The sequence below is a fragment of the Sminthopsis crassicaudata genome, chromosome 4 (assembly GCF_048593235.1).
Source record: "Sminthopsis crassicaudata isolate SCR6 chromosome 4, ASM4859323v1, whole genome shotgun sequence".
Classification (NCBI taxonomy): Eukaryota; Metazoa; Chordata; class Mammalia; order Dasyuromorphia; family Dasyuridae; genus Sminthopsis; species Sminthopsis crassicaudata.
Genome location: NC_133620.1, coordinates 253,532,820 through 253,548,846, shown reverse-complemented (window position 1 = coordinate 253,548,846; position 16,027 = coordinate 253,532,820). Strand labels below are relative to the sequence as shown.

Here is a 16,027-nt window from a genome sequence, read left to right as displayed (position 1 = left end):
TTAAGTTGATGAACCATAATTCTAGGAAAGTTGGGTTAACCCAAATACTCGATTTCCATACACTTAGTTCCTTCTGCTTTGTGCCATGATTATTTATATGCAACATTAAACACCCAAATTCATTTGCTATTACTTCATTGCTGCAAATATTGGTTGGTTAATTTATTTTTTCTGGGTATGAAGAGAGTGCCTTCACAAAGATCATCTAGTATCTGAATTGAAATAGATAGTATTGGGAATGATTTTGAGAGAGTATAGAATATTGGAAAAGTAGTGGCCCTTGCCACAATGATAATATATATTGTAGAGAATAGGACCTCTGTAGATCTGTCTTTGTTTTCATAGTGCCTAATCAAGTAGTTAAAATTTACTGGCTGGTTAATAAGCACTTGTTAATTAGTTTAATTGCTGGAAACCAAGTGAATACTATCTATTTGGATATAAAAGATCTTTCAGCCCTGAAATTGAAAACCAGTTTTAAGATTATAAACATTAGTATATCACTAATTTGAATTTGTGCATGTGATTAAGCTTATGTAAATTAGTACTTGGCAATATTTTAGTATCCAAAGTTTTATTAATCAGTAACTGTCATCCTCCTTGTATGTCTCCTTGAGGTGACGCCCCTCTCTTTCCTCCAATGTCACTTGTTACAAATCTTCTGATAATAAACCTCTCTAATTTATCTAGATTGGTTATTGAATGACAAACATAGTTATTGGACTCAAGCTTATATCTACTAAAAGATTGTCATGTTGATAAAACCTTTTAAGAACCCAATGTCTTTTCTATGTAAGAATTGGAAGATAATTTTAATGGAAAAGATTGTCATGTTGATAAAACCTTTTAAGAACCCAATGTCTCCTCTATGTAAGAATTGGAAGATAGTTTTAATGAAATAAGACCAGGATTAAAGCCATTTTAAGTATATGAAATAAAGCATTTATATTAAAAATAGATGATAGATTTGGAACTGAAAAGGAGCTCTTGGTGTCCACTTAATTCAAATTAATTCCTTCATTTTATAGTTAAGGAACTTGAAGTCCAAAGAGGCTGTGATAGGTTAGTCACATAGATAGGCAGAAGCATCAGAGAAGCAATATTTGAACCCAGGTTTTTTGATTCCAGAGTCAGTGCTTTTTTCTTTGTATAGTCATTCATTTAAATTGTTCTAATATTACATATACTTATTTTCTTTTTTTAAAATTATAGCTTTTTATTTATAAGATATATGCATGCATAATTTTTTAGCATTGACAATTGCAAAACCTTTTGTTCCAATTTTTCCCTCCTTCCCCCTGTCTCCTCCCCAAGATGGCAGGTAGACCAATACATGTTAAATATGTTAAAAAGTATATGTTAAATACAGTATATGTTATATACTTATTTTCAAAAAACATTTTTTTGAACACCTACCAGATAGATACTTGTTTAGGAGGGGATAAGAATACAAGAAATAAGCTGGGAGTGTAATTAAAGTGTAATTAAAGATTAAGTTTTTTGTAATTAAAGTGTAATTAAAGATTAAGTTTTTTGTTGTTTGGTTATTTTGAATCGTGAATGATTCTTAGTGAGGCCATTTGGGGTTTTCTTTGCAAAGATACTGGTATAGTTGGTCAAAATCCTTTTTAAGCTCATTTTATTGATGACAAAACAGACAAAAAAGGTTAAAACTAACTTGCCTCCAGGGTTGTACAGATTGAGTCTTCCTGACTTTAGGCACTTTATCTTTATTTATTATTTCACCTTGCTACCCTTGGGTCAAGTCTGGGAAATACCTAAATGAAATTTGTACTGTATGAATCTGGAGTTCTTTTAAGATAATTAGTCCCTCCATTCCCCCCCCCCCAAAAAAAATACAATTTTTAAATGAAAAAAAAGGGGAGGGGAACCAAAACATGGTAATAACTTGAGGTAGTTGAGATTAGCATTGTATTTTTCCCTCGAATTAAGTCTGGTCATAATTGTCCAGTATTCATAGACATTTTTCAATGTGCTGTTAAAGGATTTTTAAAAAATATTTCATTGCTTTCAATGAAGTACTCATTTATATAAGAGTAGGGACATGGATACTCCTTTCACTGGTAGAGGTTGTATCCTCAGAGTGGGTTTTTTGTTTTGTTTGTTTATTTTTATTAATAGTATTTTATTTTTCCAAATGCATACAAAGATAGTTTTAACATTCATTCTTGCAAAATATTATGTTCCAAAATTTTCTCCTTTCCTCCTCCTCAAGACATCAAGCAATCCAGTATTATTCTAAACATATTTCCCTATCATGCTGTGTAAGAAAAATCAGATCAAAAGGGGAAAAAAATACAAAAAAAGAAAAAACAACTAACCATCACCACAACAAAAAAGATGAAAATATTATGCTTTGATCCAGCTTCAATCTCTTCAATTCTCTCTGGATGCAAATGGCACTTTTTATTCCAAGTCTATTAGAATTGCCTTGAATTACCTTACTGTTTAAAGAGCCAAGTCTATCGCAGTTGAACATCACATAATCTTGTTTTTATCATATATAAGGTTCCTGTAAGTCTTTCCAGGCTTTTCTGAAATCAGCCTGTCATCATTTCTTATGGAACAATAATATTCCATTACATTCCTATGTTATAATTCCATTCTCAACTGATGGACAGCCATTCCATTTCCAGTTCTTTGTCACTATGAAAGAACTACAAACATTTTTTGTATGTGTGGGTCCTTTCTCCTCTTTCACGATCTTTGGGATATAGACCTGACACTGCTGGATCAAAGTGTATGCACGATTTTATAGCTCTCTGGGCATAGTTGTTGTCCAGACTGGTTTGATTATTTTGTAACTCCACCAACAATGCATTAGTGAACCAGTTTTCCCACATCTCTCCAACATTTATCATTAAAATTCTTTTCTTGCCATCTTGTAGTGGTATTTTTTCATATAACTAGTAATAGTTTTAATCTCTTCATTTGAAAATTATTCATATGCTTAGACTATCAATTAGAGAATGGCCTGCATTTATAAATTTGAATCAATTCTCTATATATTTTAGAAATGAGGGGGCAGCGAGGTGGCGCAGTGGATAAAGCACCAGCCCTGAAGTCAGGAGGACCTGAATTCAAATGTGGTCTCAGTCACTTAACACTTCTTTCTAACTGTGTGACCCTGGGCAAGTCACTTAACCCCAATTGCAGGGGAGGGGGGAAGGAAAAGGGAAAGAAAGAAAAGAAATGAGTCCTTTTTTAGAAACACTGTAAAAAACTTTTCACAGCTCCAGAATGAGTTTTTAAAGTTGATTATCTTTTCTAAATCCTCCTCATTTTATAGATGCAGAAAACAGCTCAGAAAGATTTTTTTTTAATTCAATTTTATATTTAGATCCAAATTTCCCCCTTTTTCTTCTCTATCCATTGAAAAAGCAAGAAAAAAATTACAAATATGTATACTTAATCAAAATAAGTTTCCACATTAGCCAATTTCTTTTTTAAAAGGCAAGGAAAAAAGACCTGTTTAAATCTATGCTGAGTCCATTCTCTATGTGGAGATGGATAACATTTCATCATGAGTCTTTTAGAATTGTTGGTTATTGTGTTTGTTGATCATTTAATTACCAAGTCTTTTCAAATACGATTATATTTACAAATATTGCTCCTACTGTCTAAAATATTATCTTAATTCTGATTGCTTCACTTTGCTTCAGTCTCTATAAATATTGTGAGGACATTAACATAGAATAATAGTATTCCATTGTATGCATATATTCTTCATCTGTTTAGCCATTCTCCACTTCTTAGGTATATACCCTTGTGTTCCATTCTTTTTGCCCCACAAAAAGAGCTGTTATAATGTTTTTTGTAGATTTGAATCCTTTTCCTATTACTTTGATTTCTTTATGGTATAGGAATAATTTACTTGATATGCCTAACAGTGCTATCACTTCTCGACGAGTATAAGCACAATTTTAATAGGTTTTTCACTGGTGGATAAATTAGATGTTATTGCCTTGCTGTTAGTACTTTAAGGATCATCAAAATAAAGTTATCTTTATGGTAGCATGTGTATAGAGTTTCTTTGTGGGACTTTAGCATTTTCTTAGGGAACATCTTGTTTGACGTTCTAGTTAAGGTTCTTTAAGGTTTTATTATTGTATTGCATTCAATTGCTTTTAAAAATAATTCACACACACTAGACACAATTGGATGCATAGTTCCACAATGCTCTCCACAATGAGCTGACTAGTTCACATTTTTGCCAAGAGTGCATCAGTGTACCTATTTTCCCCACTTCTCCAGCATTTGTCATTTTCTTTTTGCTATCTTAGCATTTTTTCTTAAGGCCATATGTAACTTTGGTTTCTTACCCAAAGAACTGAGTCAATGAATCACAAAGTAGAGCTAGAGTTTCAATATAGTCCACATCTAGTGGTTTTTTCCAATATTCCTCACTACCTTTGCAAGTTTTGCTTTTTAATCTGTGTGTATGTAATACACTCCAGTCCTGTTACTCCCTTTGCCCCCCAAAATAATTGTGAATATTGTTGACCTATTCATCTCCTTATTCGTGACTCTTGCAATATAACTGGTTCAACTTTTGTACTTGATGTCTTTCTCAACTTCTAATGTGCAATCGTTATTGATATTATGTACATATGCCTTCTCCCTCCCCCCCCTCTCCATTTCTCTGTTTTATCACATGCAGCAGATTTTTGAGGGATCATTTAGATTCACTAAACTGTTTTGAATAATTGATAGTGTTGTGATTCTGCCTTGTTCAAAATAATATATGTGTAAAATACATACATCTAATTCCTGTTGAACTATATTTCTTAATCTAAATAAAATGCATGTTTTTTCTCCCCTTAAGCCAATCTCTTTTGAACGATTCCTGATAGCTTTGAAAAGCTCTTGGAGAAACTCCATTAGTAGAGAATTCTTCTGTTTGGCTTCAACCTCAAATATTATATCACTGGTAGATAAATTAGATGTCACTCTTTTACATGGCCCTTGCTTGTTGTATCTTTATGGTAACATCTTCATAGAGTTTCTTTGTAGGACTTAAATATTCTCATGGGGAACATCTTGTTTGAGATTTTATTTGAAGTTATTTAAGATTCTATAGTATTGTAGTGAGTTCAATTGCTTTTTTTCCCCCCATTGTTCTCCTGATTCGAGCTCCTAATGTTTTCTTTTCTTTTTTTCTTTCTTTTTTTTTAAATAGCTTTTTATTTATAAGATATATACATGGGTAATTTTTCAGCTTTGACAGTTGCAAAACCTTTTGTTCCAACTTTTCCTCTCTTTCCCCCCATTCTTTCCCCCAGATGGCAGGTTGACCAATACATGTTAATAATCCACTCACATTAGACACAACTGAACCTTAAGAGTTTCTATACCTTTTAGTTATCTAGGTGAAATGTCCTTGTCAAGTGCAGAAAATAGTCAATAGTCAGCCTGTTTTTATATGGTATACATTATCACTCACTGGAATTGGACCCTAGTTTGGAATCCCAGTCCTACTAATATATGTTAGTTCCTAAAGCTCTCAAATCTATTTCCTTATCTATAAAATTAGGGATTTGAGCTCTTAGGATCTCTTTCAATTCTGAAAAACATCATACTATATTTTCTTTCTTTTATTTTATTTACTTATTTATTATTATTATTATTTATTTCTTTTTCTGAGGCTGGGGTTAAGTGACTTGCCCAGGGTCACACAGCTAGGAAGTGTTAAAACTAGATTTGATATCTGGTCCTCCTGAATTCAGGACCGGTGCTCTATCTGCTGCACCACTTAGCTGCCCCCTTATTATAATTTTTTGTTGACAGAAATATGCTGCGTAATTTTTTACATTATCCCTTTCACTCACATCTGTTCTGACTTTTCCATTCCCTCCCTCCACCCCCTCCTCTAGATGGCAAGCAGTCTTATATATGTTAAATACATCATACTATATTTTCATCAAGAATGTCCTGCATGCACATATATTAACATATTTTGCCCAGACATATTACAGAAATGATAAGAATAGATGTTTCATTAAAATTAATGAAATTGCCTTGCTTACCATTTTGGGATAAAAGTATTCTCAGGTCTTTTCATTGTTGTTGAATCTTCTATTCTTTGAGATCCTGAAAAAATTTATTTTTCCTTTTTTCTTTTTCTTCTTTTTTTTTAAAATTAAGTTTATAATTATATATATTTTTTGACAGCACATATGCATGGGTAATTTTTTTTTTTTTTTTTTTTTTTTTTACAACATTATCCTTTGTATTCACTTCTTTTCCAGATTTTCCTCTCCCTCCCTCTACTCCCTCCCCTAGATGACTGGCAATCCCATTCATGTTAAATGTGTTACAGTATATCCTAGATACAATATATGTGTGTAAAACCAAATTTCTTGTTGCATGCTAAGAATTGGGATTCCGAAGGTAAAAGTAACCTGGGTAGAAAGACAATAGTGCAAACAGTTTACACTCAATTCCCAGTGTTCCTTCTCTGGGTGTAGCTGTTTCTGTCTATCAGATCTTCTCTATGTTGAAGATATTCACTTCTATTAGAATACATCCTCATACCGTATTGTCATTGAAGTATATAATGATCTCCTGATTCTGCTCATTTCACTCAGCATCAGTTGATGTAAGTCTCTCCAAGCCTCTCTGTATTCATCTGCTGGCCATTTCTTACAGAGCAATAATATTCCATAACATTCATATATCATAATTTACCCAACCGTTCTCCAATTGATGGGCATCCATTCAGTTTCCAGTTTCTAACCAATACAAAAAGGGCTGCCACAAACATTTTGGCACATACAGGTGCCTTTCCCTTCTTTATTATTTCTTTGGTATATAAGCCCAGTAGTAGCACTGCTGGGTCAAAGGGTATGCACATTTTGATAACTTTTTTTTTGGGTATAGTTCCAAATTGCTCTCCAGAATGGTTGGATTCTTTCACAACTCCACCAACAATGTATCAGTGTCCCAGTTTTCCCACATCCCCTCCAACATTCATCATTATTTGTTCCTGTCATCTTAGCCAATTTGACAGGTGTGTAGTGGTATCTCAGAATTGCCTTAATTTGCATTTCTCTGATCAATAGTGATTTGGAACACTCATATGAATGGAAATAGTTTCAATTTTATCATCTGAAAATTGTCTATTCATATCCTTTGACCATTTATCAATTGGAGAATGATCCTGAAAATAATTACTGATTTTTTAAAAAACTATTGCTTCCACAGCATGGATTTCTTTTGTCTAAAGTTGGTCAGGTTGAGCTGGTCTTCCCAATTTTTTGTTTTTAAGGAAAATTGTTTCTTTTTCACTTAGGAAATTTAAGTCTGTATGAGATTTAGATCAAAATAATAAAATGTATTTCTGACACAGTACAGACCAGAAATGTTGTTTTCCATTAAAGTAGCTAATGGGAATAGATTATTATAGTCTTTATGGAAACCAGAAAATATATTGTTTCCCAAACATCCTTTTTCTCTCCTACCCCCATCCCTGTTTTATCTACAAGTATTATTGCAGTGATTTAGAGGTAGTGGGCTCTCTCCTACTAGAGGCTATCAGTATTATTTTTTAGGGATGTTATAGATTATTCAAATATTGTTTGGATGACTTCAGAGATTCCTTCAAACTTGGATTCTTAATTTTATTTTTCTGACTTTATTACACATTTATTTTCCCTTCAACTGCCTTTTTTTAAAAGTGCATTTCCCCTACCCCCCCCAAAAAAATTAACAAGCATTTGTTTGCTCCTAAGGCCCCCCCTTCAAATAAAAAAGGAAAAACCAAGCCGTTGTGACTAGTATGTTTAATCAAGCAAAATAATCCTACATGAATTATTTTATACTTATATTTCATTTATATTTATATTTCATTCTATATATTGGGTCTACCACCTTTTACAGGTGAATAGCATGCTTCTTTGTTGATCCTTTAGAATTAGGATCGCATTACTCAGAGTTTTTAAGTTTTTCAAAGGCATTTCTTGTTTTAAAGTTTTTATTGTGTAAATTATTTCCCTGGTTCTTCTCATTGGGCATCAGTTCTGCTAACTGCAGGCAAGCCTTCCTTGTTTTTTTTTTTTTTTTGAAACCCTTAAATCCCTTAAATTTAAAACCCTTAAAATTTAAAACCCTTAAATTTAAAATTAAAAATACCTTATATTAAGGCATGCTAGTGTTTCATTATTTTAATTGCATTTTTGGTCTTAACTTTCATGCTTGTTGTACTTTGCTTATTGTACTTTGTCCTTCCTTTTTCAAAGGACTATGATATCAGAGAGATGATGCTATGACATGCAAATGAATTGGATTTAAGTGAGGGAGAGGGCGGGGCTAGGATGCCTACCTCACTTTCTCTTGCCTGCTTCACTTTCTCTTCTAGAGTCATCTGAACCCAATGATAAGACAGATCAGGACAACCTGGAGATGGCCCTGGATACAGTTGGTAGACTTTGGCCTTAAACCCAATCACTGTCTTGTTGATTGGCCAATTTTAGATCACCTGCTATGCCCCAATTGACCAGTATTTGTGCCCTGATTGACTCTAATTGATTGAGTGCATGTAAATAGCAGTTGTTTCTGTTTTCATGGAAACCCTGAGAGTCCTTTGCTTTCCTGCTTGGATTTTTTTTTTTTTTTTTTTTTTTTTTTGGACTAAGTAAAAGGCCATTTTTTGCCTAGTCTTCATCATGAATGGATACTGTATTAGTCAGAGATGTGTTAAAGATCTTAGCTTAAAAAAGCCAAAATCTTCTGCATTGCTTAAATTCCTCTAAGGAATAGTGAGAATAAATATTATATCTTGTCTTTTTTTTTTTTTTTTTTAATTCAGTCTATTTAAAGAGGTAGATTGAAAAGTGTGATAAGTGCAGATAGTGTATTTTTATCTCTTATCATTTGTTATTTAGCCTTTGAAATTGTTCTCTCTGGGGTTATCAGTTATCTCATTTTGATAACTCTTATGCTGTTATCAGTACTACTCTTTCTTGGTCTTTGCTGCATTCAGTACTGTTGATCATCTTTTCCTTAGCCTCTTGAGCATTTGTGACATTGGTTTCCTTCTCTGTCTGACTACTCATTTTCCCTTGGTGGAATATTCCATTATTCTGTCCCTTAATCTGGCATACTGCAGAAGACTATGTCCTGAGACCTCTTCTTTTTGCAGCTTTTCTCTAAAATTTTCAAAAAGCATTTATTGAACATTGTAGTACATTTTTAGTAAGTGATTAAAATACGATTGTCCTTAAAGCCCAACCCCTCCCCCCCAAAAAAGGAAATTCTGATTCTGTTTTTAACATTATTTCACTCTACTTGGGGAACATTTGGAACATTGGTAGTCACATAAGGAAATATAAAATGAGGAGCAAGGAGAGTGTCAACTACTGGGCAAACAAAGAATGCCTCCAAATTAGGAAGTGGCACTTTGAGCTAAGTCTTAAAAGGAGATGGAAATTTCAGGAGGTGGAAGAAAGGAGAACAACATATGCAAAGGTGTAGGAATTGGAATGTACTATACCACCACCACCACCAATAGTCCAATTTGTGTGGATAGTAACATATATAAAGGAGACTTGTGATATGATCAGTCTGGAAACATTTAATGACAAACAGAAGACTTGGATTTTTTTTTTTTTTTTTAAATTAGGGATCTCATGAGTTCTATTATCATCCCTGTGCCGATGATAATCAGATCTATATATTCAGCCTTAATTCCTTTCCCTAGTTTCAATACTCCGCTTCCATCTGGATGCTCTGTGGGCATCTTAAAAACATTTCTAAAACCTCATTATCTCTCTTTCCAACAATACCTTTTCAGATTTATTTTTCATAAGATGAATGACCATCTTTATTCCCAAACTCATACTCATTCTTATTCATGCTCCATCTAATCAGTAGACAGATCTTTCTAATTCTACGTCTTCCATATTCTTGCTTTCTTGCTTGCTATCCATCTTTCTGGACTTATCCACTGTCACACAGCTAGTAATGTCTGAGGCCAGATTTGAACTTAGGGCCTCCTGACTTCAGGGTTGTTGGTGCTTTATCCACTGTGCTACCTAGCTGCTCCTTGCATATTCTTTCTACTCAAAAAGCCATCTATGCTCGATCTTCATGAGCTGTGGCTTAGACTATTGCTACAGCCTCTTAATTTATACTCATGACGTCCATTTTTCCTTTCTTTGGTATATCTTTTACTCAGTTGCTGAAGTAATCTCCCTAAAGCAGAATTCTAAGTTTGTTTTCTCTAGGATAAAATGCCTCAGGGTAGCTTTTAAAGCCTTCCCATTTTGATTCTAGCCTACTATCCAGATTTATTGCATGTTACTGTCCTTTGTAAATATTGGTATACTTGCTATTCTTGAACTGCATTCTATACATCTGTGTTTTTGTCCAGACTGCCTAGAATATAATTCCTCCTCAACTCTGGTTTTTTAGAATCACTGGCTTCCTTTAAGACTCAGGATATTTCTTTTGGGAAGCTTTTATGTTAGTCATGTTATAAGCTCCTAGTTAGAATGTAAGCTTCTTCAAGGCTTCATTTTTTTTCTTTGTACCTCTAATATCTAATACATTTCTTTGATGTCTAATATACATCAAGCATTGTTCTAGGGACTAGTACGTAAGTGAAATGATATTTTATTTCTTGATTTCCAAAGTATTTTTCTGATATACTTTTATTATTTTGATAAATCTCTCCACATTGAAGTCACTAAACATTGAAATATGTGCTGACTTAATTTGGGAGAATCTTATTAAATTTTTCATAGAATTTCTTTGTTTCTTTGTTTTCAACAGTTTCTGACTCATAAGCTCCAACTAATTTTCAGTTTTTGTTTTTTTTTAATACATTTTTATTGCAAGGTGAGTTGGTCAGATATCACATGAAATATAAATATCTTTATTGCCTTTAAGGTATGGTATATCCCAAAGTGAAATCCCTGAGCTGTTTTTTGATTTAGCTGCAATTTCTTTGTTTTTGGTTATATATTTGTTTGCTTTGCTTGGGGTGGGGTGAGGAGGGAACATGTCTCAAACTACCTTTTTCTGTAAGTTATCACAAGGAGACCAGGCCCAGATTGTAGATAGAACTCATTTCAGGGAAGAATACTTGCTATGTGATTTATTTCTGCTAGAAAATACAAATTAAGGTATGCTATCAAACTCAGCAATTGGAAAAAAAATTTGCATTTTAAAGTTAAATTCTTCAAGTTTTGATAATTAACTTATTGGCATAGTTAATAAAATTACAAATAGTTTGCCATAAGTTACTTGAGCAAGGAAATTATTAAATTTATCTCAGCCCTTTCTATTGTTCTAGATACTTTATTCTCATGGAGAAAATAGTATATATCATTTAAGAAAGTTTTTGTTTAGGGTGGATAGCAACATTTTTTTTAATACTTGTCATTAGTGATTATAGAAGATTTAGGATTACGTGGCTAGTAAATACACCTAATTTGATTATGGCTTAGCATTTATAGTAGTAGAACAGTTCATTGGAATGCCTATGAATTTAGTTTTCTGATTTATAGAATTTTCTTATTAATCTGATATTTGATATGTCTGAAGTAACTATTAACCTAAATCAAGGCTTCTTTTTCTTTTTCTGTTGAAAAATTCTACATGCTATTCACTTTTATGCCCATAATAAGTTAGGATACTGAAATCAGTGATTCTTTGGTGATTGATCTTTCAGTACTTGAGAGACTTCATTCTGAAATTATTTGATTGATACAGATGTAGAATTGGAGATTGAGGGGAACTTATACCAATTCCTGGATATGTGTGTGTGTGTAAATACACACACACACACACACACAGAGACTCATTAAATAATTTAAAAAAATAACAATGTTGCTGTTATTGGTTGCCTCTTTTTCTTGAAAGTAAATGGAGAGGAAATTGGATTTTTATGTTGTGTGCTAAAAATCTTAGTGTAGTTTTATTAAGCTTTGATTTTCTGGAATGCCTTGTATATATTATATTTTTAAAGTTCAGAGTGCTTTTCAAATAAAATGAGACTTGTATGATTTTCACAATGGCATAAAATGATTTTTAAGAGTATAATTAACTTTAAAATTTACTCTGCATATTTTAGATGTTATTGTAGAAGAGAATTTAAATTTAATTTATTTAAAACAAGACAACATGGGTTATTGTATTTAGTTATGTAATTCTTTGAGATTTGACAATTTTTTCTTTTAAAAAATATCAATTTATTGTACCCTGTCAACAGATAAACTAGTAATATGCCATTCTACATGCATGGTGAATCAATATTACTTAATAAAAATTGGTTTTGAATTTCCAAATGCATAGTTTTTGACAGTGAAAAAAAATTTTTTTTTAAAGAAACAATTCAAAAATACCTTAAGTGTTCTTTTAGACTCAAAACAGGAAAAAGAAAATAATTTGGTTTTAGGTGATTTTCATTCGATAGCTTTATTTCTTATGATATTTTTTTTGTCTTTCTATAGGGCTGAAAGACACACAGAAGTCTTCATGGATATAGTTGATACATTTAATCATTTAATTCCTACTGAACACTTAGATGATGCCCTATTTCTAGGATCCAACCTGGAGAATGAAGTCTGTGAGGATTTTAGTACAAGTCAGAATGTCTTAGAGGACTCGCTGAAGAACATGCTCAGCGATAAGGATCCTATGCTAGGATCTGCGAGTAACCAGTTCTGTTTGCCTGTTTTGGATAGCAATGATCCCAATTTCCAGATGCCTTGTTCAACAGGTAACTCTTATGATCTTTTTTTTTTTTTTAAAGTCTGCAATTAAAATAAAGTAATTTTTAGCAGCATCCTTTTTGATGATGAAGAAAGTGAATTTAGGATTCTATCCTTTATAGCTTAGAGCTTCTCAGGCATCAGAATAAAAACTTATATTAAATAGATCCTTCCTGGCTATTCTCTCTGGAAGGTTGTTGAATTTTCTTCTGGGATGCTTTAAATTGTAGTTCTATCTGGAGCTACAGGGGAAGGACTAAAGAATCTCTCAATGTCACTTCCAGTCCTCTCTATTATTTATCCCAATTTGTATCTTTGATGTGCTTTGTGTAGGCACACTCTCCTCACAGCTAGAAAAAAATGAATCAAAATTTGTAGCATTGAAATCAGAATATGAGAGCATTTTATGGGGCACAATATAATAACTTTTGCCATACTTTCTCATATCTTAATGATGGTGTTAAGGTGTTTTTAAATGATAGATTTTCTATTTGATACTCTATGGTAGAATGGCTTACTAGTACATTCTTTCAAAGAAGTATGATAGAAGAATTGTAATTAAAAGTACTTTAATTTAGACATAGAAAGTGTACTTTTGGAATAGAAAAGGCAGTGTGGTATGTTATCAAAATATTTTTAAAAGAATTTAAAAATTGAAATGACAAGCTAGTTGGACTGGCAGTAACTTGAAGGACATTTACTTTTTTTTTTGTATAAACTTAAAAATATTAAAGTATTTTATGTTTGGGGAAAGCCATAGGCTTTCTTTAAATAATAAAAAAAATAACACTTTAAAGCCAAAAAGTACAAATTTTCTGATAGTCATATAGATCATTAAGCTTAATCAAAGTAAAGGCAAAAAGTCTTATTAGCTTTGAAAAGTTCTATCATATTTTTTCCTTTTATCCTTTCCATTATAGTAATTTCTCAAATATGTGTGTTGGACTGTTTTTCAATAACTGACTTCTTTTTTTTGCAGGACTTTTCAATTGAATACTTTTCAATGTGAAAAATTTTCTGTCTAGTTAATTTTCTTCTGTAAAATATATGTCATAACTTAGATTTAGGTGACCCAGTTCCACCTTTGTACATTGAACTTGTTTCACATTTGATTGTTTACATCATTTCTACTAGAATTTGAAGTTCTTTCTGTTTGAAAGTCTAGTAATTCAAGGGTCTTGAACTATTTGGAGTTTTTATAGCTCTAAATAACAAAACATTTCCTTGATGTTACTTAATTTTACGGTAAAATATTTTTATTGTTTTCTAAATGTCTTGGAGTTTTTCCAGTTTTTAAAATCTTTTGTTTTTCAAGATTTTTATTTTGGTACGTAATGTTAATGCAGTATTTCTGATTTGTGTTTTGTACTTATTATATATGTATTGCAGTTAAAATTTTTTTCCTTTGTCAACTAATTTAATTGTAGTCACAGTTGCACTTGATGCATCCATTTATCTTTACTTATGAAATTCCAAACCTTTCATTGTTTTGTACTTTTCTCCCCTTTGATATGTTATATTTTGATAAAAAGATAAAAAGTTGGGACTAAAAAAAATTAAATTGTTAAAAACTTTAAAAGTTTTAGGACTGGTGTTCATTTAATTTATAATTATTCCCTCCTTCCCCATTCAAAAAATCCTACTACTCACAATTATTTATGATGCTTAAAGTTATTTTTTAGAATTTTACTTTTTAGTAAATGTAAAATACAGTAAAAATACAGTTTTAGTGAATCAAGTTGTATTATTTTCAGAATTTTTTACATTAAAGTTGTTTTGAGGTATTTACTTTTTATAGCTCTCTGAACAGTTTGTATTTTAATATTTCTTTATAGATCAGTTCTTAATATGTAGCTGCATTAAAAATTAATGTCTATATTGCTTTGTGTAATTATGAATATGGGGAGGAGGAGGAGGAGGAGAAAAAGGAGGAGGAGGAGGAGGAAGAGGAGAAGGTTCTTAAACTAAGTGACCTAGAGTCTTGAGATTTTTGGTTATTTATGTTTTCAAGTGATAGTTGGGAAACTTGATAAGTATTCCTCTTTAATGAAAAATCTTTGACAAATGTTTTAAAGCTTTAAGTGGCTCACAAACTATTTGTTTCTGTGTTGCTATGAAAAAAGGATATGACTTTAAAAATATTTTCTCTTTCTGAGTCTACAACTTCATTTTTATTTGGAGTAGTTGAAGATAAGCTCAATAATATAGCTGTTCACTTTTAGAAGAATATAAATGGTGATTCTGCTTCTCAATTGTGCTGAACTAGGGAAGTTTGCTGTTGTTGTTAAGTCCTAGACGCCATTGATTTTGCTGAAATGCTTGAACAACTCATAATAATTTATTTTTCAGTTGTAGAGATTAAAAGATTGTAATTGTAAAGCATAAAGGGGAAAACGCAAAAAAAATCAGGTACTGTTATTAAATTATTGTGGGTCATATATTGCTTACTTTTTTATTCACTGCAGATGAGGCCTGAACTCAACATTTGTGAAAATATCTCATAGAATGTGTAATCCTAATTAATTTTCTATTGGTAGTGATATATGTGATGTTTTCTTACTGATCTTTTTGTAAAAGCAGTAATGTAGTTGAAAAAGACTTTTGGCATAATGCCACTCCATATAATTTTTAAAAGTTATACCATGTAAATAATAGGGTTTATTCCTTTATGTGTGAAGTTTTTCTGCATTTTGTAAGTTTTGTAATAATTAAGGTCGTATTTAATAATGGAACAGCATAAATGAAAGTTTGGATTTTTGTTTCTTAAGTATTTACTGCTGGTGGGTCTTAATTTAATCATTAATTTTTTTTTTTTTTTTTAGTGTTTGCTTAGTGTAGTTTTGGCAGACATTCATCAACTATTGTATTGTCTACTATACACAAAGACAAATAAGACCAATTTCTTGTCCTGGAAAAATGCGTGGTGCTTTTAGTTACCCCAGTCTGTGAAGCATGGAACTACCGCCATTTTAGAAGAATCAGGTTTACACTTGACTCCTAAGAATACTAGAAATATAGAGAATTGTTATAAGAAAAGTGTAAAATTTAACCAAAAATGTTTGTATAAAAGAATGGCATAATAGATCATCAGAGACATAAAAAACATGGACATTTTTCATGCTTTGAGAGAAAGGAATGGAGATAGATGAATTAGGGGAAGACTTTCAATATGTTAAGTGGAATCATCCATAAAAGATTTACATGAAAGTAAGTCCCTACAGAGAAGTAACAGAGCTATGCAAGATCTTAGGAAGAGGTGTTATTTTCTTCTTTAGTAAAAAGGGATGCAGTAT

General features: G+C 31.9%; 1 protein-coding gene across 4 annotated transcripts in view; it reads left to right on the top strand.

Moving 5' to 3' along the window:
• PHF3 (PHD finger protein 3) overlaps window positions 1-16,027 on the top strand; it is a 106,754-nt gene that overhangs the window by 13,573 nt on the left and 77,154 nt on the right. For 2 of the 4 annotated variants that reach the window (XM_074310590.1, XM_074310589.1), the window contains exon 2: window positions 12,474-12,742. The exons of the other annotated variants lie outside the window; for them this stretch is intronic. In XM_074310590.1, coding sequence (XP_074166691.1) covers window positions 12,499-12,742 — 244 coding nt within the window. In that variant the 5' untranslated portion in view covers window positions 12,474-12,498. The remainder of the gene's footprint in view (window positions 1-12,473; window positions 12,743-16,027) is intronic. 4 annotated transcript variants of the gene reach the window in all.